This window comes from Haliaeetus leucocephalus, unplaced genomic scaffold (assembly GCF_000737465.1).
Source record: "Haliaeetus leucocephalus isolate CR32 unplaced genomic scaffold, Haliaeetus_leucocephalus-4.0 Scaffold228, whole genome shotgun sequence".
NCBI lineage: Eukaryota > Metazoa > Chordata > Aves > Accipitriformes > Accipitridae > Haliaeetus > Haliaeetus leucocephalus.
In genome coordinates this window covers 18005201-18029390 of record NW_010972664.1, presented here as the reverse complement: position 1 = coordinate 18029390, position 24190 = coordinate 18005201, and the positions used below count along the sequence as shown (strand labels likewise).

At 42.2% G+C, this 24190-nt stretch overlaps 1 protein-coding gene across 5 annotated transcripts; it reads right to left on the bottom strand.

Annotated features, from left to right (window-relative positions):
- Window positions 1-9426: 9426 nt before the first annotated feature.
- CLDND1 (claudin domain containing 1) lies at window positions 9427-24190 on the bottom strand. 5 transcript variants are annotated; one of them, XR_774318.1, is made up of 6 exons: window positions 23917-24026; window positions 19590-19892; window positions 18257-18364; window positions 17728-17865; window positions 17211-17619; window positions 9427-9837 (listed from the first exon to the last, which is right to left on the bottom strand). XR_774318.1 is itself a non-coding variant. In XM_010567420.1 (5 exons), the coding sequence occupies exons 2-5, from the start codon at window positions 19876-19878 to the stop codon at window positions 17399-17401; spliced, it is 756 nt and encodes a 251-aa protein (XP_010565722.1). In that variant the 5' UTR covers window positions 19879-19884; window positions 23917-24190; the 3' UTR covers window positions 16072-17398. The 5 variants fall into 5 exon arrangements, 4 of the variants coding, with proteins under 4 accessions (XP_010565722.1, XP_010565721.1, XP_010565723.1 ...); XM_010567420.1 differs by lacking the exon at window positions 9427-9837 and having other exon boundaries at window positions 16072-17619; window positions 19590-19884; window positions 23917-24190; XM_010567419.1 differs by lacking the exon at window positions 9427-9837 and having other exon boundaries at window positions 16072-17619.

Below are 24190 nucleotides of genomic sequence, written 5' to 3'. Positions count from 1 at the left end.
AAGCTGTGCCTCCCTTCTTAATGGCGTGGTTTTAAATATTTGCTTGCTAAATATTGGTACTCGAATCAAAGGTCAGCAGCAAGTCATTTCCATGGGTGCCTTCCGCTGAGACCAGCCCTGCTGCAGCAGCTGGCACTCTTCACCGAGCAAGTTTTCAAGATGCAGTACATATTGGGTGCCTTTGATACAGAGCAAACGAGATGGCAGATTTGGGTAAATCTTATGATTTAAGGTAGGGTGAACACACCACTCACACGGCTGCTCCGTGCCCCAGCTCCTCCACAACGTCGGAGGGGCCCAGGAGGAGCCGCGCAGCTTACACCTCGTCCCTCGGAAACTCCCTTTGGTAATTACACATTTACTCAAGTTATAAAGCCAAATCCTATGTATGTGAGCTGCTGCTGGCTAATATTTAACCTTAAGACTATAAGTTTGAGGAAGGAGGATGCTGGAGGGCGGGTGTGCTGTATTCAAGGGCTCCGTGGATGCAGGTCGTCAAAATGGGAAGCGCAAAGAAGGCGGCAGGCTTTGAAACACCGTGTGGGGTCTGGCTGGACGAGATGCCCTGTCAGAGCAAGCTCCATCCCTGACAGATACCCGGCAGGCCCCGTCCTTAAGTGGGGACCAAAGGGGAGGTGTGAGGAACGTCTGCAGATGCTTTACGGGATTCCCAGGGTCCCTGAGCCTGGGGAACTGCCTTTGAGCATCCAAAGTGTCTAGTCTATAACTTGGATTTATCACAGTCATTTGGGTTTGAAAAACTACATTTAATGTTTTTATTTCAAAGCCTTCCTGAACTACAAATCTGATCAAAAAAGGCATTACAAATTTTCAGGCTACAGTTTAATTCTATTCTTCCCTTTCTTATAGCCCCCCAAATAATAGAGGAGTTTTTTGTCCCCCATTGAGCAATAAATACAAAATAAAGAAATACAGACCCTTTTGACAGCCAAATGTTCCTGCAATGTTTGAAGACTTCTGCAGGATATTAAGGAAGGATGCCCAAATTCATCCTTAAAATGGAAAGTCGAATTAATGTATTGTTTCCTTATGACTGTTTCACACTGCTGACTGGTTGAGTTTGTTATTTATCTGTGCAATTACTGATTACTGTTGCCTAAGTTAATCAGCATATTTATTAAACAGTATTAAGTGCTAATCACATTACTATGTTACGGCAAGTGCACTGGGATCATGAGGGCATTTTTATTACTGTTTAGGGAAATAAAATGAATTCCCTGATCTCACTCCTTCACGTGAATTTTGCATGTTAACTGCTTGAGCTCTGCTTCTTACTAGTAGCAAGAGGCAGCACACAAGGTTATTGATATCGTCTCAGCAAACCGAGCTATACAGACTACTGGCTCTCCAAAACTGCATAGGGAATAAACTTACTTTGAGCCTCAGGTCACTTGCATGGGGCAATCAAGCCGTACTGTTGGAGGGCTATTTCTTCAGATGAAGTAGCTCTGTTGCAGAGCTCCCTCGGTTTGCACCACCAGAGCAGCTGCCCCTCAGGGATGATACTACCTCATGTTCTTGGGCTTCTTGTTATTGAAAGACACTATTAGGGAAAAGCCTTCAGCTGAAGGGGAGAAGAATTTATATGATCTACGCAGTTCTTAATGACATTTACTCAATAAGGTTCAAGCTGTCAGATGCTGTTGGAGAAACTGGGCTGTCCTTCACCCCATAGAGGCTGTTCTTCCTCAAGAACCTCATTCTCTCATCACTGGAAATGTCAAGGTTTTTCTGACTTTAACAGCCTTATTATCCCAAGCGTTGGCGACACTACCTATTATGCTTTTCAGAAGTATCCACCTCCTAGGCTGGTCTGCCTGTAACTCCCCTTTTGCTGCAGAGCAAGCAGTCCTGCTGCTGGCGAGAGGCTCGCTCGGGAATGGAGAGGCTCTCGTGCCCTCCAGAAACCGTCGGGCTTTGGTGGACGTCACATAACCTAGTGGACCTGTCAGGGCAATGGGGCCATGATTCCAAAAAGGTTTTCAAGACTGCAATGTCCCTTGGCCACAGGTAGCCAGGACATCAGAAACGCAGCACGCCCTGGCAATGCGGAGCGTGCTGCCATCACCACCTGGGCGTATTGCCACCAGTACAAACCAGGGAGAAGAGCATCTCCTTGGAGCTGCCTTGAGCACTGCCTGTAGCGATGCAAAAGGATGGGTGAAAATAGGCATATGTTATCAGCCGAGCACCCTCAGACAGTTGGCTTTTGTTTTAGAGCCCTGGTGACATTTCTCACTTAAAAGAGAGGATATATTACCAGAATTGAAGTACACCTAAAACAAGAACAGGCTGGATAAAGGTGTCTTATTTAAATACTGACACCACCTCAGGCTGCTTAGTTTATAAGATTCACCAAGAGGTTGGGCTGCTTCATCTGATCGGAGGCCCAGGAAACACACACGCACAGAGATGGATGTACACTCTGATACCCAAGACAAATTCCTGAAATGCCTCTGAGTTCCCCAAAAAGGAATGGCTAACATAAATGTCTGTGTTCATTTAACAGGAACCCCTGTCAGAGACAAAGCTGGAAGACCCATGATACCAGTTCATACCAATGGCACCAAGGTTCGTGATAGTCAGCCAGACTCCCAAGCCCATTAAAATACTTTTTTTGATGTGTCACTGTTTTGAAGTCTGTTGTTTAAATTCATGGGCAGTCCTCAACAGAGCAAAATTACATTTTTCTTTTCTGGTTGTAAAGATAATGTAAACAGAGGTGTTTATAGCTCTTCCTGGGAGATAGAGGAAGGGATGGCCTGGGTGGGGAAGGCGTAATACAGATCAGGAGCACATAAAATTCTTATTCCACCTTTGCAAGTACATTTCAACCCTGACAACTCTAGACCACCATCCTCACTCAGCTCTGCCGGTATACTCCAGTGCTGCCTACCTATGGACTTCACTGTGCACTGTCATCTCCTCCAAATGCTGTCTGCTTTTTTAGCTTCTCATTTCCCCATTGTTCAGGCTTAATTTTCATTTTTTTCAATTGCTAAAAGTTTTCCTGCTTCTGCACTTGCCCTGTCACACCTCTCACCTTTTGTCCCAACCCACCACTTTCACCTACAACATCATAAATAGCTTGAAGACTCATGCTGGTACTATCTCAAGCCTCAGGTACCAACAGAGACAGAAAAGTGCTTTTTTATTGAAGGCCTCCATTCATAACAACAGTCGGTCCTGTTTAGATTGTGGAGCACTTGAGAGCTCTGAATCTTCCACTTTTAAGAGGATGGGCAATTAGAGACTTCCTGAAGAAAAGAGGGTATATGTTATACTACCTCTGCTCCATTACCTAGATTGCTTTATTAGGATGCATCCAGTGTACAGACTAGTGACTTTTATGTTTGATGTCTGAGTATATAAAGAGAAAGCCAACAATGGGTTAAATTTTAGGTGGTGTTGCTACTCCTACAGGAAATGTGAAATCAAGCATTCCCTGAAGGTACTACTAGGATGATTCAGGATCTGCTCTCCTGTAGTCCTTCTGAAGGTTGGCCCTGAGCTCAAGGCTACTGCTGTAGGTTTGTTAGGAGAGGCACTGGAGAACAAGGGTTTAGCTGCTCTCTTTTCTTGACATCAACCAGTGCTGCATATGGCAAGTTTTTAAGCATTCCTGGAATCCCTCTGCTGTTCATCAGACCAGGGTTTTGTTAACCCCCCCAGAGACATATGATTAAGCTTATATTGATAAAAGTACCCTATTGGGAAACTTTTTACTACTTCCCCAATCACAATCATCTGAATTATCAAGCCCAGGTTCAAATACTGTAACTTACACAGTTAGTAGCCTTCCACAGGCCCTTCAAAACCTCTCTCTTTCCATACATGTATACACGCCTGCACCAACCCTTATATTTGCTACCACCACCTTGTTTTTATTTCGTGACTCATCACCTCTTCACTGCTGTGGAAATTGTTGTCTTCTGCGTTTCATACTTGGTATATTAAAAGGTTTGGAAAAAAAAAAGAAAAGGAAAAAACATCAGGACAGTGAAAAGAGCTCCACCTTTCAGGAGGAAGAGAAGAGACAGCTCTGCAATTTGTTCTGCTGGGAAGGCAATGCTCTGAGCTGGTCATTGTGGTCACCTAGTTGGTTCGTGTTTCTTTCCAGTCTGACCAGCCCCCAGCTGAGGGCATGCTGTGTGTATTACATCTCATCTTCAGGCTTTGTGCCTTTGTAGTGGGTAAATTACCACATTTGCGGTCCCAGCGCCAGTCCTTTTCTCCCCTGTGACAAGGATTTATCTGATCAAAGCCTGTACCTTTGCACCCAAGGACAGGTTAGGTGAGGGCTGGATGCTGCTGTGCTCTGAATGCTGAATAGCTTAGTGCCTCCTGCGACCAACAGCCCTCAAAGGCCACAGCAAGGAATTGCCAACATGGGAAGCTCACGGCCCCATAGATATCTCCTCAGTTCCCAGTAAAATTGCCTCTTTTATGTTGAACAAATAATCCTGACAAGGCATTTTGGTTATGATTTCCTGTAGCCTTTTGCTTACACATATAGGAAAATTTCAACTTTTACCTGGCTCTCCTGCCTGTTTTTCATACCAGTCCTGGTATTTACAGTAAACTTAAGACCACACAGAAGGACATAGATAGTGTAATTATAATTTTGAGTGCTAATTTGTCATTAGAATGTTGTCGGTTGTGATGTGGTGGAATGAGATAGCAGGCTGCGCCTGCTGAAATGCCTTATCACTTCGTGGATGCCAATCACTGCTTGGGAATTCAGGAGTTCACCCAGTTCCCAGCACACCAAGAAACTGCCTACAATAAGAATGCTTGTATAGCTAGCAGGAAAAAGATCTGCAGTGATGAAGAAGCAGGTAAATACACATAGGGTGTTTGGCCTTCTAGGCTGGGCAGCAAAGAGTAGGTCAACTCCGTAAACCCTAGTTAAAATGGCTGCATTCAACTTCAGTGCATTTTCCCACAGTTAAGCCACCCATCCTTCCCACTTTGCTCCATTGTACATTTGGAAGTTGTGTATTTTCATTGTCTTTGCATCTTGTCCCCATGCATATATCCCACTGGACATCAAGTCCCTGATCTCTATCACAGTCATATTTGCACAGTAAGCAGCATCCATCTTTGCCTTAAGACATTCTTCTCATTCCAAACAGCTCTGATATGTGTGGCAATCAGCTCCTGAACTCTCTGACTTAAGATCTAGTGAAGGTGTCAGTATCTTCATAAGTGATGCTATAATCCATAGTGATATTTTGGCACATGCGAGAAGAAGATGAGGCTTCTCTTTTCTCCAGTCAGCAGAACAAGTGCGAACACTGGTAAAGCTCATGTCACTTCTTTGCCTACTCACAGTTTCCTCCTGGCTTCTGCCTGGAAATTAGCTCACAGGTTGCTTGATTTATATTTACTCCCACTTCTGTTGGACTGAGGACATAGATTTGTTTGGTTCTCAAACCCTCCTGTTGGGCAGGCAGCATATTATAATATGACAAGAGCTCCAGACACGTGGAGGTGACTTTGAGGTGACTTTTCCAGACTTGTGTCATAGACCCTGGTGATGAGCAGGTCTGCCATATATGTATGATGCTGCACTTATTCCTCAAACATTTTAGTTTTGCTTTGTTGGCTCCTACGAGACACAAGAACCATTCAACCAGTTGTCCTCACAGTCATACGAACGTTAATGGTAGATGACATTGTAATGTAACAGCTACTGTGCTGTGAGGGTTCATATATTCCCTAAATCATGTCCCCAGGGGCATTCTCAACCCCTGTCCTGTTACTAGTATTCTTAACATGGTAAGAGAGCACTCTATCCAAATTGCTGATATTTATTTTTGGCACAAAATTGTAAGAATATCATGGCTTTTCCCCAAATCAGATTATTTTTCTTTCATTGCATACATCCAGCAGTCAACTCTCTTCAGGGTGTTTCATTTAAATTGTTTGGGCCTAGGCAAACATGCATCTTGGCTGAGTTTTCTAGGACTATCAGAGCTGGTTACCTGGCTCTATGTACTTCAGGACCAGGATTCTGTCTATTCGCTTAATTTCTTCCATTACTTTAGCAATGCAGATTATTGGGTTTTTTTCTTCAGTAAGTACTCCATAAAGCTCTGCCAGCCTGAGTGACACAAGCAGTCTACTTCTTGGAGTAACTTATCCAGAAGTTACTTGCTTTCTTTCAAAAACATCAAATTTTTTTGCAGCTTTGCTACAGAAAAGCCAAAATTGCATGCATGCTCTTCCAGTAGCACTTGTTTTGTTTGTAGATCTACTGAGGGCATCATTTGCCACTTGTTTATCAAGTTTAACTGTAAATAAATACGTCCATCAATCAAAACATATTTCTCAGTAATCTCTACATTTCCTGACATTTTAACCTTTATACTTTTCCTTGGTATTGCAGTTTGGCTTTCCCTGGTGGAGTGATAGGCCACAGTCTAGTTTAAATTTAGCTTAGCAAATTTGCTATCATCTCTTGCACAGCACTAAGCATGCCTTCACACATTCAACCACTGCCAGATTGCATGTTTGGTGCCTTGTTTCCTGTTTGTACAGGAAGCATTTTTTTCTGAGACTACTACCAAATTAATTTTTGCTTATCTGCACTATGTTAATGTCAGATGTGACCAAAATCTTGTTTTCTGAGTCATTGCTTACTTTCTTTAAAAAAAGGGGTTTCTTTCATTTTCTTCTCTGCACACCTTTTCTGGCTACAATTACTGTACTTGGCTAGTAAAAGAACATTTCTGAATTTGTACTTCTTGCTACCTACATGTAGGACTGGGGAGAGGGTATCAAGTCGGAGTTTTTGCCCATAGCTGTAGTTCTGTACTTGTGCATTTATTTTTCCTTGTATATTCAGGGCTCCCTTGTGCTATTTGCTCAGGTGTCTCTGTAGCATCATACAGAGCTTTAACTGGAAGTCTGATATTAACAGGCTAATGGCAGGGTGCTTTGTGAAAAAGTAAGGATTAGAAATGTTCGACTGGCTGACACCTTCCCTTCACCAGTATTTTCATAAGTCTTCACAGGATAAAGCCTTAGACAAGTTGAATTTGTCAACCTCCATGCACTATTGCAATCTACAAAGCAATGTAATCCTAGAGATTAAATGTGTTGGTGCAGTGATCTCTGGGGAGACATTTCTCTTACTTACAATCATGTACTAAGATTTTCTTTGCCTCAAAAACAAACAAAAAAACCCTCAAAACGAAACAAAACACATAAGCTGAAAACCACAACATGGTTTCAAAACAAATTCCCTATACCACTGCCTGTAGGTAAGCAACAAAGTCCCAAAGTTTCTCCTTATTTTTCTGTAAGACTCAGGGCAAGATTTGAAACAAAATTAACATCTAACACTAAAATCTTAAATTTTTATTTAAAGCCCTTAAATGTGTGATCCAGTCACACCAGATTTGAACTCACAGCATTTCCTTGTAACTTTTGAATGAGCTACTACATCAGCTTCATATATCCACAGAGCACATAAAGTGCCTACCACCGTCGCACTGAGACACTAGAAAGTCTCTTTAAATTTGATTATTTCTTGTCGGACCCAGCTCCTCTCTCTCTGGGCTTAACTGCTCATGATTTTAATGTTCTCTTCTTGTTTGTTAAATTTTGTCACTATGAGAAGATTTGTGCAGCGTTCAATAACATGAGCTGGAAAGAGTTCAAAGAACTCATCTGAGAGAAGCCCGTTGTTGGTTAGAAAGAACTTTGCTTAAAAAATAAAGACACAGAGAACAAAGGCGAGCTCAAGCATGAAGCACCTCTGGTAAGACACAATGAATTCAGATAAGGCAGAATCTATTGTTAGAAGAACAGTATGATGAGAAACAAATATTTCCTATTTGAAAGATAATTAATTCTGTCTTAGAAATCAGTACGAAGGAAGAAATCTTGCTTAACTAACCTCATTCAGAGGCAACTTTCAAAGAAGTTTTTAGGGAAGCAGCTGACAAGTACTTCTGTGTGAACAAACTCAAGAAGAATAGCATCTTGGAACAGATATTAATGTATCACTAACATGAAACTGTCTTCTTTCCTGCAAGGCCAGAAGGAATATCAGCTTTATTATTTGCAGTTCAGACTTATTTTCCAAACCTTGCTTTTGTCAAGTTCTCTGTCATCTCTAATTTCTGATGCTTTCCTTTGATCACTTTCATTTCAGCCTGACTCAACGTGACAAATATCAAAAAGAAGCCTCACTGCATATCAAACATCTGCCCTTATTCTCCTATTTATGACAATTTTTTAATGTCACTCCATATGAACTAATGCATCAATGTCTAAAAGACAGCAATTCTGGGCTACAAGTAGTATGTGCGGTCTCATTTCACCCCTACATGAAATGCTGTAAATGGGACAGGAATCTAATGTGAGATGTATCGTGAAGAGTGAATCAGGGCTTCTTTATTACATCAAGTGACAGACTTCCTTAAAATGCTGCACCAAGGTTCAAAACAGTTATATATACGTGACTGTGAATTTTACAGACCAGATCCGCATGGCATCACTCAAGTGTGCGCAGGATTTCAAGCCTAGTCTTTTTTTTGCCCTAAACCCAGGAGGAGCAAGTCCCAATGTATTTCATTCATCCTTTGCAAAACCACCTAAAGAAGTCCCAGTACATAATACCCCTCATTCATTGTGTAACAGTGACACCAATGATTTAAAAAAAAAAAAAAAAAAGGGTGTGTGTGTGTGAAATGACCATGAACTGTAATCTAGACAAAGGACCACTCTGTTTAGTAAGCACTCAGATGGCGATGCTTCCTTCAGTGGAGGCACTAACAGAGTCCCCGTCCTCTACGAGGCCTCTTTACAGGAACCTTGTAAGAATGAGTATTTCAGCAACTCTGGCTTGAACTGGCCAATAGATTCTAAAGTTATAAAAGGGAAGGAAGGACAATAATCATAAATACATCGACATCATAGTTTCCTCAGGCTTGTCTCACTGAGAAACTAGATTAAACAAGCCCCAAATTAAATACACCTCAAACATACAATAAATGAAAAATTTAGGGAAATCCATGGAAGTGACTTTTTAGAACACATCTTGAGCCAATGTCTCAGGTAAAATAAGTAATTGGATCTTCACCAAATTTCACAATGCTCATTTGAGGGTCCATGTTCAATTACCTTTTTTGGTATTTGTATTTCCTAAATAATTCTGTCACAGAATAAGCCAAGAAAGTCCCTCAGAAATGGTGTCTCTTGGTAACACTCAGTAGATGAGCCCTTAGGCAGGTGAAATTTTTTCCTGAAGATGGCTTGAATGAGGAATATAAGTGTAGGGCTGAAGGGACAAATAATCATCTAGCTCAGGATCAAGCATGCCTAGACCAAGATTTTTTTTCCTGTCCATCAGCTTAGTTCTCCTATACTACAAACTAAGCTGGTTACCTCTTGTCCTATCACCAGTGGATGTGGAGTACTACTAGCTATTGTCTGTATCAATTTCTTTTGTAAAAAACATTACTTGCCCCACCCAAAGAATCCTTCCTTCTACATAATGGCTCCATTGCTCCCTATCTTCTAGGTTATGGTTTCTAAGCATTCTAGAGGTGCTGTTCACTCCTCTCAGGATATGCCCAACTATCTACAACTTCAACACAACGTCAGCTAAGGCTGAACGTGGTCAAGTGAAGAACAGTAATTATTTCCTGCATCTTTTATGCATATCTCAAGTTACTACATCCCAGAATAGGAAACCTACAGAAAACGTTACCTTTTTCTGAAACTCATCTTCCTGAATCTTCATTGTCGGTGACTTTCTTTGTCCCACTTATTCTCACTGCTTCAAATAACCCACAGGATTTTCTGTTGGGTCACAGAGCTTGAAATCAGTGACATCTTTGTTGAAAATCTTCCTTTTCAGTAAGAAGAAAAAGGTGACTCCCATAATTTCTAGAAATTCTAGCAGTTAATCTAAAAATACTAGCAATAAAGGAAAAGCCTAAGCTGAATATATGATACAGCCTCTGACAAACAGTGAAAAAAATTCCCCACAAACTGTCTTTACCTATAGACCAGAATACTTGCATTGTGTATGCTGGCACCACGTGGGTTTTCTTTACTGCTCCATCAGTTGATCCCTGTTTCATTGCCAGCTTGTTGAACACGAACAATGCCCAAATATCAAGAAGCTATCAGCTCCCTACTGGCATCTCCTGGGGTGAAGATGACCCAGGGTAGGGAGTGTAACAGAAGCAGACAGCTGGCAGGAACAAGAGCTCCTTTAGCCCAGACCATACTATGTAAACCTTTTACTGCAAACTAAGGTCTTATTTCTCATTCTGTAAATACTGGATGCAGAGAATTTAAAACATAAGCTGAGCATCTGGCAGAGCAGAGCCAACAGCATCCAGGCCACATTAAAATGGGTGCCAGTGCTTTAAAGGCATTCGTGGCTATAGCTGCATGCCCTAACAAATGTTCACGTGCCTTGCATTTCCAGTTAGCTGGCTTTAGGCTTCCAGACGCACCCAACTGGGTGTGTAACAGGGATGCGGACAGACTTAAGGTCCTCTGAGTATGGCCCAGTGTGCCTCTGAAGTAAGTAGCTAACTTATTTATTGTGGTAAAAGAGGCTACGAAAAAGAGAGAGAATGGAGGAGGGAGAATCAGTATAGGAGCTGGGAGAAGGAAGCAAGGAGACACAGAGGGGGAAGAACAAGTCTATCGCTTGGATGATGACACTCCTGCCGCTCACAAAGGTGGCTGGAGATAAAACACACCTGTCTGCTTTAGAACAGGTTTGGCTTCCTCTCCCCATAACGCTACACACCTCGCTGTGCTCCCCAGAGAGGACAGCCCGGGCTGCTACATCACAGAGTATTGCCCACGCTGTCCCTCGCACAGTTGGCACAGTTGTCCGAGTGCTGTTCCTGGGCAGGTCTGCAGTGGCTCGAGCAGAATGGTGAAGCTGCTCCAGAACCTGCCACCCACTCTCAGGGACTGCTCATTTCCCACGGCAGCCCTCCTGCCTAACCTCCCAGTTCAGCACTCTGTAGGCAGGGGCGACTCCTCCAGCAGCATCCTGCTACTGATGCCATTCGGGATGTCCTCATCATTTGTGTCACTTTCCAGAACTCGAAGACCTTTAGTGAACCCAAGCAGTTCTAGCACTGAGCAGATGCTATGGTTTTATACCACTGCTGCTGTGTGGAAGTAAACATCAAAATGCAAACCAAAACTAGCTAGTTAAGTATGTCACTTGAGTGCAAGACAAAAAGGATTTGTTTGCAAAAGAAACTACTGCAGCAGCCCCAGAAAGCACTTGGAAAGCAGAGCTTATTTCTGGTGAGGACAAACCCCACCCTTCTCAATCAAAGCAATTTAATGAGGGTTGGGGAAATTACTTGAGTGAAGTCACTGGGATCACAATCACCCACACAAGTAGTTTGTTTAAACTAGAGAATGAGAAGTGGTAAGGGAGCACAGTCCAGTGCAAGGCTGAGACCTAGGAAGGATTTGGAGAGGCTGTGGAACCAGTTCTCCCACGCCTGCTATCAGTATCACTGGTAGGCAGCAAGGCTCTGGCAGAGCTGAGGCATCACAGAAAATTAGCACTGCCACTCCAGCACACTCCTGGTCTCACCCAGCCAGCACTCCAAAACACACATCAGTTTGGTGATTAACTGGTGGATTCAATCAACAATTAAATCAACATCAGTGTGAACATATCAGATGGTCAGCTTTGATGCCCTTTACATGTATTTGTCACAGGCAAATTCTCTGATAATGAGGGTTTCTTAGTGAATTTACATAGAAACCATTTAATGTAAAAAGGTATTGCAATGATCACTTAGCCAACAGTGTCAGCTACCAGACTCAGAAGAGAAATCTCCAGAAGAATTAAATTAGCTAAAGGGACAAGCTGTACTTGGCCTCAGAGGAAGAAGAAAACCCCTAATTCAGTGCAGTACTGTTTCAGTAGCTTAGCCCAAGAGCATACTCATGGCACATCATGGTTGGACACTGCTGGGGAAGGCTCTAATCACACTCACCTAACAGTGCAAAGGACACCTCATACTAACACTTACAGCTAACACAAGTCTCCACCGCTGAGCTTACATGTATGGGAACATGATGGGACACTGTCAAAGAGCTGCACTCCCTCCACCGGGAAGGGTCTGCCTTGGTTCCTCCAGGCAGACAGCTAACAGAGGACGGTTCTTCCACAAAGAGACCACATGCTGCTTCTTCACAAGGGCTTCTCCATCCTTCTGACAACAGGGGCATTTTAGTGTAACCCTTTTATCATGAGGATGATAAAAGGTGAAGTTACAATGACGAATGGTCCTCAACTACGGCTCAATCAAGTTAATGCATGGCAAAATATACTTGCGTGCATTCAGCTGGGGAAGCTGAAAGGGAAACGGACTGATTGTAAAGGTGCAGGCACACGGTAGTTCATAACATGGGATAGAAGGAGTCCTTGCTAATGAAGTGCTCTGGAAACACTTCCTCATTATTTACTTTTTTGAAAGGCTATTAAGGACGTTTGGATGAACCTTACTTTTAATAGGCACTCCAAATTTAAAAAAAATATACACGTCTGATATTGAGAACTAACCCAAGTTACAGATGTAATGGGTAAGTCCATTAAAAAGTTACATGTGTAAGGCTTTCCTCTTCTGAGATAGTGATACAAAATAACAACAGTAGATTAATTTCTTTGCAAACATCAATCTAAAAAAGATAATATTCTAAAACCATTTAAGGTAAGAGACACTATAAGAGAGGCAGATGAAAGACTTGAGAAAGCTGGAAAAAGAAAGACGACTATTAAAAAACCCCCACTCTTCTTTTAGGAGGGTTCTGATTAAATAATCATTAATTTACATTAAACAGAAAGTTCTGGTTTTCTTGTAAATTTTCAATCTTCACCTTGGAAAACCCAAGGCTAGAGAGATGCTTGGATCCTCTGCAAAAATCACTTACCGTCAACCTTGTCTGTACACAGAAAGCATGGAGCGTAGAGACATCTGACACTCATTGCTCTAACCTGATCAATAAATAAAACATTGTCCCTAGGGTTATTTTTAAAAGTGGTAATTTTAGAAGGGAGAAGGAGAGAGGGGAGTGGAATACATTATCGCTGTCAGATTTTTTCAGTGGTTATCGGTTTGTATAAAGGTTTGGCATGTATCAGTAGGCAGACAGGTACTTGTTAAGTGTAATTTTGCATATGGCTGTTATTGCCCTATCCAGATACCTATACCATCTTTCAGTTACAGAGTATCTATTCTTCCACTGTCCTATATCTGAACCTTAACTTGAACAAAGGCTTCACTTTCCACTCTGTAGTTTTGAAAGTTGTAGTTTAAAAATACAGGGCAAGAATAACACTCTACAGCAACAGAAGAGTTAGTAGTAAACATGCAAACTTTTGATCCTTTCCTCACAATCTACTCAAGCAGGAAATGCACAGAGATAGAGGTGGACAATCAGCACAAGATATAACGATGACAAGCTGCTGACATTTCAGAGTTTCTCTTTGAATAGCAGGTGCTGGCTGAGTACACACAGTGCTATTGAGCAGGAAAGAGCTGTTCAGAAGTCATTGCCTTGCATCACAGAACTAAGACAGCACTGCAAGAGAGACTGCGAGCTGGTACATAACTTGGTGTCAACCATAGTGACAAAGAACAGAAAAAAAACAAACCCAAAAACCAAACCCCAAATGCCTTTCTCAAAATGCACTTCAGAGCACTTTAGATTAGGGGAGAGGAAGCATTCAATTATCACCATAGCAAAAAGACTGCAACATACCTTCCTTTCATGAGGAAAGGACCACCTGGCCAGCACACAATCCAGAAGGAAAATGACCACCACACGTAGTTTCTGGCATGACAACAGATTAGAAGGGCCTCTTGGGTCATCCGAGACTTTATCACTTGCACCCACAACATATTATTCCATTTGTAAGTGGCTAACTGTCCCCTTTACACAACAAAGCAATTTTTTGTGTCTGCTCTATATTGCTTTTTTTATTGAAGTAAAGAAATGAGATTGACTATTCTCCTGTTTTCAGTGATCTCTCCTCTAATACCAGTGGGAGCTGCCTTTACAGCCACAATAATAAAAACCCTCTTCGCATCTTCATTGACAAGCCCCTTCTCAGACCTGTGTAAAGCAGGGGGAGAGGACAGGGAAAAAGTCACTTTTCCTTTGATATGCCTTCTCTTCACTGGCCCATACAACAGTGTTAAGAGATGTGTGCCATCTCCCCTGTCCACACAGACAGATAAGGACATCCCTTTTTTAGATCTACTTTGATCTCACTGTGTCTATCTGCCTCATCCCTATCTCCAACACTGAACCAGTATCAGTAAACACCTCCCATGGTCAGACCACAAAATACTGAGGAACACAAATCAGCCTGTGACCTCACCACTTTCTTCCAGAGTTGGAGCACTCACCACTTTTTTGAGCAAGGGTGTCTGCATTTGCATATATGTATGTGACCACAAACATATACAGGCCTCAAGTTTCCCTTGAATGCAGCCAGCCTCCGAATGCAGCATGAGGATCTCCTAGCGTGAAGGGCCTGTACCACAGACTCGGCGTTAAGATCTGTCTCATTATCTGTTAGCACACTTAATCATCTTTCTTTTGTAGAACTACTTCATCCTCAGTGTCTACTCTGTTTTGCTGTCCTCCAACGCCATTTAGTGGACCCAAGCCAGCAGCCCAAGAATGAGTCTTGCTCCCTTTACACCTTGAACAAAGCACACAGTTACAAAGCAAGATAGTTACATGCAGATCCATCACTCCAGACAACAGAGAGGGCTAGCCCTCCTTCTGTATGAAATCTGCCTCTCGCTGAAATCCATTCTGATTAAGAAATCTTTACACAAGAGTGAATAAAAAAAAAAAGGCAACCCTGAAAGGTGACCCTCATTTTAGTTAAATGGTCCAAATCAAGGATCAATTAAAGCCTGTTTTCATTTCAGGGCAGAGAAAACCACCAGCATTTATCCAAGACAGACAAAAGAAGGCAATCTTGGTTTTGCTGATACTTAAAATGATCAAGAAAGGACTGACAGCACGTCTAACATTCACTTTTCTCTCCATTAACAATCCTTCTTTTGGAGCAAGCATGTTAACATTTGAAAACTGAGATTTACACTTCAGGAAAATAGGTGTCTCATACAAGAGGAGAGAGCAAGCGCACAGCCTTCCCATTGCTCAGATTAAAATCACACGATATGACTATTCTGTCAGCTCCTGAAAAAAGAGGAAAAAAACCCCAAACTGTAGTAGACAAAATAACCAGCACTGTTTCCTCTCAAAGTGCAGAGTAGCACCTTCCAGTCCTTTTGACCCAAGCTGAGGCCTGCATGCCCTATTATTTCTGACAAATGAGGAACAAGAAAAGCTGAGCCGTTAGGCCTTATCTACCTAAGTCAGAGATAACTAATGACTGAAGAGCACCATATCAGTACATATCAGCAGCACGGATTTTCATTTACTCTCAGATACTGCGCAAAAGTACCACATCCCCTCTCACGGGGTTAGAATTGGCCTAGACATTGTACAGAGAGAAAGCAGCTGTTTGAGGAGGAAAGGTGAAAAATTACTCAACAGCAGGAGGAAGAGGATTATCTTGAACAGCCCACCACTGCTTTTTCAGTGATCCTGGTTTTCATCATCATCCTTGTTTCATTTTGTAAAGATCCCAATGATGATAATAAAAGGAGAAATAGGTTGATCCCTATCACACACGATTAAAAAAATAAAGAAATGATACTAGCAGATATCCCTGATCTTCAGGGAACTCGTGACTAGGGCTATTTGCTGACCCAGTAAACACTTCTACTGGGTAAAAGCACCTACTGAAAAAAAAAAAAGCACAAAACAAAATAAAAAAACAGCCATGAGATAAAAATGCCTATTTCTGTGTCATTCTCATCAACAGTATCTCACAGAATCCTTAGCATCAGACTTATTCATTTTGTGACATTCTAAGACATACTTCTTATATTAAACATTGAGTAAGGAAATGAGGGGAGTTAAGGCCTCAGAATTAAACAGTTTAGTCTTGGATTGTTGTTTTCTAGATAAGTCATGGCACCCAGTCTGGCTAGAGTTGCAGTGATTTAGAAGAAGTGCGTGTAGAAGTCGTGAACTAATCAGAAATTAAGGGGTGTTGTGCCCCCCAATGATGAGCAGGAGAAAATTTAAAGTTAGCAGGAGCCCAAGAATTTAATTAAAAAAAAAACAAACCAACTTAACATACTTGTTTCTGGTGACATTTCCCTGAAAACAAAGAACGATCTAGAGATTGGCTTTTCTTTCCCCAAGTAAAATTCACTTCAGACCACTCCCTCATCCTCCCATCAGATTCATGCAATGGTGAAAATTTCTGAGCTTTTTTTTATTTATTATTTCATTTAAACAATAGGTTTGGGGCAAGATGGGGAAAGAGCAGCACCTTTTAAAAAAACCCTGTGGTGCTATATAGGATAAATAGGTGACCTTTAAAAAAATTAAGTTTATATATGTACACACATACACTAAACCAAATTAAAAACAAAAAACTTGTGAGGGGTCGTTTTCAACACAAGAGAGAGGAAAGCCTTATTTCACAGCAAACAAAAGCACCACAAGTTAAGATTAGAGTGCACAATCACATGTAGTGCAGATACCAAATTAGCCTGGGTACTGGAAGCAGTGTAGCTAGAGCAGCACAAAGCTCCACATGGGCCAACTTATGCCGCTCCCTGGCAAAAGCAAGCGCGTACTTTTGGATGGTGTGCTGTGCAGGCACTCCCACAGCCAGCTGCTCTGCCTGCATCAGTTTTGGCAGAAGCCACAAAAAATAGCAAACCAGCGAGAATAAGAGACCCAAAGCTAAGCTACAGGACTGATTTAGCTACATTATTTCCATAACAGAGGTTTCCGAGTTCCCCCATGTCTCCTGGGTGCTCTCTGTAGGTACTGCCTGCTTGGGTCACACAGCAGACAGCTCCAGATTATTTATTATTTGTGCACTGAGGTTCCCATTCTTGTCTACCTGCATCTTTTCTTTTCCCATCTCTCTTCCACCTCACAACACCACTCCTATTTCCTCCAGGCTGACAGGTTAATAAAATTAGGAAGGGGCACGTACACCTAACCAAGGGGATAGTCAACAACCAAATGAAGCTTAAAAAAAAAAATCTTAAAAAAAGCAATTAAAAAACCTGTTCAAGTTCTGCAGACTTCTGTCATTTAGCCCAGAGGTCTTTGTCTTCAGGGCCTGCAGGCTAAATTGTCTCAACTGGCAAGAAGCATGCAGTACAAGGTAAAATTCTGACTAAAAGAAAAAAGTAGTAAGGTCTGGGGGGAGAAGAGGCTATAACATGGAAACCCAATACTTCGGTAGCAGCACTTATGCTACACGGTATGCTTTCAAGAGGGTGAATTCCTTTCTGTTGGTGCGAGCTGCCCAGATGAAAAGAGCAGCTGCCATAAACTGCAAAGGTGCCGAGACACAGGCTAGGCAGAAGGACCAGCCAAATTCACCCCTCACATCATCAGGCAGGGGCAGCTTCTTATGGAGCAGCTCAATCCCAGCTACATAGCAGCCAACGAGGCCCAGTGTACAAAGTCCTGGGGAAGGAAGCAGCAAAGCACAATGAGCTCATCGTTGAAGTCCTCTGGCTGTCACTATGAGCTTCTGGAGAAGGGAGGGTAAGTGGTGTACGGCACGAGACCCACCTGCTAGGAAATGGAGGACTCCAGTGGCAATGGCCGGGTAAAGGCTGCGACAGGCACAAGCACAGAGCCCAATCAGAGCCCCAAAACACATGAGGCCAAGGCTGACAAAGGGTAGGAGAAACTGCAATCGCCAGAGATCTGCACGCGAAAGAAACACACAGGACAAGTTTACTGAAGATGTGCTAGAAACTGATCTTCTCCCATCATCTTACATTCCCTTCTAACCATGCTGCTTCTGCTTCATCAGACATTCTACACTCATAGCTAAAAAGGACCAAAGGCTCTACTGAAGAAGGAAGAACTTAATTTGTTAACTCCATAATTCTTGTACTGCATTCATGGGCAAAACACTTTGCTAACACATCTAAGTTTTCCTTTTAACTTTGGCCTACTGCCTGTGCTACTAGAAAAAAAATAGTAAATGCAAAGCAAGATACTGATGCTTTCCTCACTAGTGACTGTATTTGAGAAACAGTCTTTTTTTCTTTTTATCCTACTTGTCTACCTGCCAGAAGTGAAAGACACTTACAAGTCCGATTCAAATCCGTGCCACTGTTGTGATTTCCAGGCTCTATGTACTTTTCCATAAACTGATCAGAGAGGGAAAAACTGATGCAGTTTGTAGTCATATCGGTTTCTGGGGGGGGAGAAAAAAGAAAAAAAGAAAAAATTACCATTAGGTGTCTCCCCCATTCCGCTGTTCAATTCCTCCTTTCCCAACCATTTGAGCTGGGAAGCTCCTCAGAGTTCCATTTGAGAGAAAAAACTACCTCTCAGGACAGATCTGTAGGATGCCTTATCATAATGTAGTTAGCATAACATAGTTATTACAGTGAGGCACAGCATACACACATGCAAAATCTTCAAGCTTACCCGGGTTATCCACAGAGAACTATGCCATGCTTGACAGACTGGGAAAGAAATGCGGCATATGATGCTCAACTATGTTGTTACATATTCTTGTACTCCCTTAACTAAGCTGTGCTTATCTCCATGTGCAGAATGTAGTATCGTACTAAACACTTAATTAAGAAATGAGATAGAAAGGACTATTTAAAGAACAGAAAATACTTGCTTCTTTACACTAAATTTCTCCCCTTTTATGCTTCAGTTAGATTTTGCTTTGAGAATGCTATTGAGCAGAGCTAGTTTAAGTGTCTTCCAAAATAAGTATTTTCAATGGGTGAGGCTGGGGGGGGGAACGCAAACAAAAGTATTTCATGTAATGTTTTTTCTCCCCAAAGTGTTTGAAAGTACACTTTTTTTTGAGAGGATTCAAAATTAATGTACTTCACACACACAGTAAGTGTCCAAAATCTACTTTGAGGTATTTAAAATAATTGCTCATCACACTTTTTTAGCCCCCAACCATTGTGAAAAAGAACACAAATATTTCATTCTATATCCAGCACAACGGTACAAGGAATCCAAAACGTGCTGATGCAACAGTGGGACATCTGTGACGTGCGAGCAAAATGACTGACTAGCTGAAAGGAGCAAGTGCCCCCTTGATAAAGCAGTATCTTTATTCCATTGCTGGATCCCAGGACCTCTCCTAAAAAGACAGAGACTGGCAGAGCAACTACAACTGTATCCCCTGTTGGACAGCAGATGCAAAAGAAAATCAAGTTATACCAGACTAAATTTAGATCGAGTATCATGTCAAATCCAGATTCTGTAGCACTGACAGCCACAGACCATTTTGCCTTTTGCTTCTTCAACACTTTACTGTCTTTATTAAAAAAAGTACATAAGCTAGAAATAAGCCTTCTGGAGGAACAAAGTGGCATGAATATGTTCTGAGGAAGTTAACACATACCACCTCAGGCAAGCTAGAGAAGTGTTAATTGCTCTGGAGATACCTGGTGGGCTGTACCAGTGAGAGTTTTTGGGTACAGTGATGCACCTCCGCCACAATCCAACCGTGCCATTGCACCGGAAGAGTGCATCTGTGTAGGTCTTCTCATCCGCCTCTTCACTGACAAATTCCTCCAAGATGCTCCTACCAGCTTCACTAACATTCTCAGCTGGGGACAGGGTGTGGTATTCGTACCAAAAGTCGGTGCCAATGGAAGCTGCCATATAGATGGTGGAGATGAGGCTGAGAACACAAGCAATTACTAGTGCTGTAGCAAAACGGTTATCCATCATTGCACCCTTGGCTGCTGTAAGGAAAGAGAGGGCCACGTGAGTAACTCCTATGACAGCAAACACAAAGTTATTCTAGCAGTGTCAAACTCGTGACATCATTGCTATTATGCAATGTCCCCTCAGGATACACGTCTTCCTTTTCCAACATGCTGGAATCAAAGGAACACTGAGCAAGTCTACAGCACTAGTCAGCATCCCCTGGATCTGCGAGTTCAAGGCACAGATATCACCCTTCTCCCAGCCACGCTGCACTAGCTGCTCTCTGAGAGAGCAACTGACAGAGCAACAGCAACTCTGTCCCCAAAGCAGATGTCACAGCTCACTGCCATTTGTGATCCTGATTGTAGGGAACCGCAGAGAATCCATCCACAGCGCCCAGGCAGAAGACTTATCTTTCCTTAAGAGATTACCAAGGGTAGAAGTTATTTTTAGCCTGCCATCCCATACGGCTTTCACAGCTTGTGTTTACAGCAAAGATAAGAACCACAAGCATGCCAAAAAAGCTCTTTCAGACTGTTCACAAAGGGCAGCGATGCCAAGGTGCCGGAATGCCTTAGGGAAGCAGAGGAATGTATCTAGGTGCTAGAGACAGAACATGAAGGAAGCAACCGAAAGACAAATTTGGCAATTATGATAAATGCTGCAATAATGCCACAATACATACAGTGGTATTTCTGAAGAACTAAATCAATGCGAGGGGGTGCCCTGTTCCACAGGAACAAGATGACAAGAGCTTCCAAAACTGAAAGGCCTCATGAACTGGCATGAGGACTTTGCTCTGGCTCCCTGTATTAGGGGACATTTATGCCCTCCTTTGCAGGGTCGTGCTCACAAACGGCATAAATTCAGGGTCAAAGGAGGCATGGGAAAACACAGATACCACACATGCTTACGCTTATGACAATACTGTGACTTTAATGAGTAATTGATCGCTAATACATGGAATGTTTTGGAGATAATGCAATACGTCAGAGGACTCTCAGATGCCTGTTGTTCTCATGTGTTTTCTGTGCTTGATTAAGTTCATGGATTATGATGAATCAGGCCTGATGCACTTGCCAAAAAAAAAAAAAAAATCAATTGAAGTTAACTCAGCAGCTAGAGCTAGTCTGGTGACACGAGCTACTATCCAATCAGCTCCTGTCTACTGCTTTTTCTACCTCCCTTCTCCCACACACTTTGATCAAAATATTTTGGCCTAGTTTCTTTGCAACTGAATGAACCACAACTGGAAACAGCAAATGCCTTAAAACACAACATTCACAAGGGAAAACATGAGTACTCAAGTCAGACCTGCCAGTAAGAAATTCTGAACTATGAAACAAGGTGCAAATTAAAGCAGGGAGTTTCAAAGGCACTGATTATTTGCTGCTAACAATGCCATTCTTATTTCTTTTTCCTCCCATCTGCTCCTCTATTTGGCTGAAACTGGCTAACAGGGTTGGGGAGGAGAAATGATGTGTACCCATATCATTCCCTATGCTTAATTTTCATATTAAATGAGGCACACTCTTGTAATATCTGTTCTTGAACCGCATCCTTAGCAGCGAGCAAGAACAGAACTGATTTTTGGTGAACTGACAAGCAGCACCCATTTAAAATACTGCAAAGTTTGCACACCACAACTGTGCTTAAATAATAATCCACAAGCTGTGAACTTTTATAAGCTAGGACAAATATTGAGAGGGAGAAAACATCGTACCTGGGCTTCTTTACCTAGAAGACATAGAATCAAGTCCAGACTTTAAAGTAAATTCTCTGTGCAGCATTTAATTCTTGGTTATGTACTTCCATTCTCCTTCAATATCATAACATCTAGCTCAAGGTACACAGGACATTGGATGAGCAGAATAGAGAGAGAGCAAGCTGCTGTAAATATCTGACCTCACTATTCATCCCCACTGAGATTACTGAGGGATCCCCTCCCCTTCACAAACTTCTCACAAAGCAAACAGGGCAAGTGATGTCTCCAGGGCCAAAGCTGTGTTGTCCAGCTCCTGCCCAGCTGAGCTCAGAGCTGAGCAGATCCTCTAGGAACTCCCTCTCAGGGCAAGCAGCAGAACAGGCTGGCAAGCAGGCTGGTCTGGATTTTCCACTATATTGCAGTCACACTCACTGCAAGAGGAACCCTCTGCAACAGACTCCTCTCTTTAGAAAGGGCTCTCTCTGGAAGGATGAATCACAAGAACCTACAAGCTCCAGCCTCAGAGTAGTGTCTGGTGAAAAAGAACATAAGCAGGACATTATTGGGCCATTGGTTTGTTGCCACTGCCTTTTAATATAAATATTTACAATAACAAAGTCCTATCAACTTTGTACCTAACATACAGAAAGAAGAGGACTGGCTCAAAAAAAATTCAATTTCAGATACAACATCCCTGCTGCCAGGTGCAGAACACTGGTGCTGGAAACATCCCTATCAGAGCATCATTAAAACTCAACCACACACTTCTGGGCAGCCTTCTGTGTGTTGGCATCATACAGTGGACTTGGCAGACTTGATGCCAGCTGGCAACCAACAGCCGTTCACAAGCAAAATGAAGGGTTAAACATCAAACAGTAAATTAAAGCACCATCCAGTGTTCACTACTCATTTGGTAAAAGGGACACGGCTATCTACTGATGTTCAATCCTTGTAATGCACAGCTCCAGGTGGAAAGCAGCTGAGGTGGCTACAGTCCCCAAAATCTAGCTGGTGGCTTTGTGTGGCATTTGTGCCAGGAAGAACACACATGCATTTTCAGTACGGACAAGACAGTGCCAAGGCAAGAGTGCACCCCCAATTCCTTATAATAAAGGTCCCCTCAATGCTTCTAACACTTCAACTGCTTACAGAAAAGATGAAGAACTCCACAACGCTTTAGGCAAATTTTGAACTAGAAGTTCTTCCTGCCATAGTGCAGTAGACTTGACTACTCTGCCCACTCACTGTGTATATTCAATGCATCTTCGTTTACAATAGAAACGCCCCCACTTAAATGAGGCGTCCTTTGCTCTGTTAAAGAGAGAACCCTCTTTCCAGTCCCAGGCAGAGCTCAATGGGAGTAGTAAGCATAGTCAGTAAGAAATAGTTACCAGAGAAGACCATGAAAAAAAGACACTGCATGTCTATGAGATTATGCCACACTTTGCAAAAGGTTCTATGCAGAACAATATGTAGGAGGTGCCTTAGAATAAACTTACTTGCCAAAAAATAACATTACAACTACCGAAGATAACATTAATTATAAAGACACAGAGATTTATAACAAGCAGAAATACTTTGTCTTTATAGGCTGTCAGCAAGAACCTTCACTGTTTTTACAGAAGGTTTGTTCATATGGCACTGCCAGCACATTTTACTCTACCAGCACAAGCTATTTCAAACAAGTTATGGCTGAAACTAAACTATGCAATGAATATAAGACAACACAAGGCAGTAGTAAACAGGCACTCAAGCAGAAGTGCTTCACAGGATATTGTAATTACACTCATATTTAAAGAAGTGAGACACATAAAAATTTCAAAGCACCAGCTCATAAAGAGAAGGCAAAGGCCAAACCAGCAGCAACATTCAAGGGAATGACTAGATGCATGCACTTCATAGAAGGGGAGGGAAAAAAAAAAGGCAAGTCAGTAGAGCTGAAAAAGAAAAAAAAAAACCCAAATGACAACACAAAAGCAAGTATTCTAGCAAAAAGCCAACTGAAGAATGGATAAGCATTTTAAGAAGTTACTACACCATTGCAGAAGGGAATACAAAAACATGCATATTTTTATCGTGTTACAGCAATCAGTCCCTTCAGCCAACAGCGGGCCACCACATTTAAGAAACTCCTTTTACCTGACATCACAAAAGAGGAAGGCTGGGTTTTGCTAGCATTTTGTCAGAAAACATGCTTGCAATCTGACTGCTCTGTGGGAAAGCAGAATAGGCAGAAGGCCTAAAAGAAAGTGTAAATGTGGGGAGAGGGCTGGAAACACTACCGAACAGGATCCTCCTTTTAATACTCAGGGCAATGCAGGGTTAGGAAAGAATGCTACCAAACACTTTTTTACCTTCAGAGGTCCTCAGAGTCCCTCAGGACACACAGCTCCAATGACTGCAGGTCCCTTCAGAGACACGGTGTCATCTGTGTCTTGTGGCAAGCAGAGAGCATGAAATGCCCTAACTGTTCCATTCATTCAGTTTCTTCAACACCACCAGTTCACAAAAAGTCATCTAGAAGTAGAGAGCAAACGGAATGGTTCGAGATCATCATTTCACAGCGAAATTATTTCACAGAAACCTCCCAGGCTTACTCATAAAGAAAAAAACATTAAGAAGTAAGGG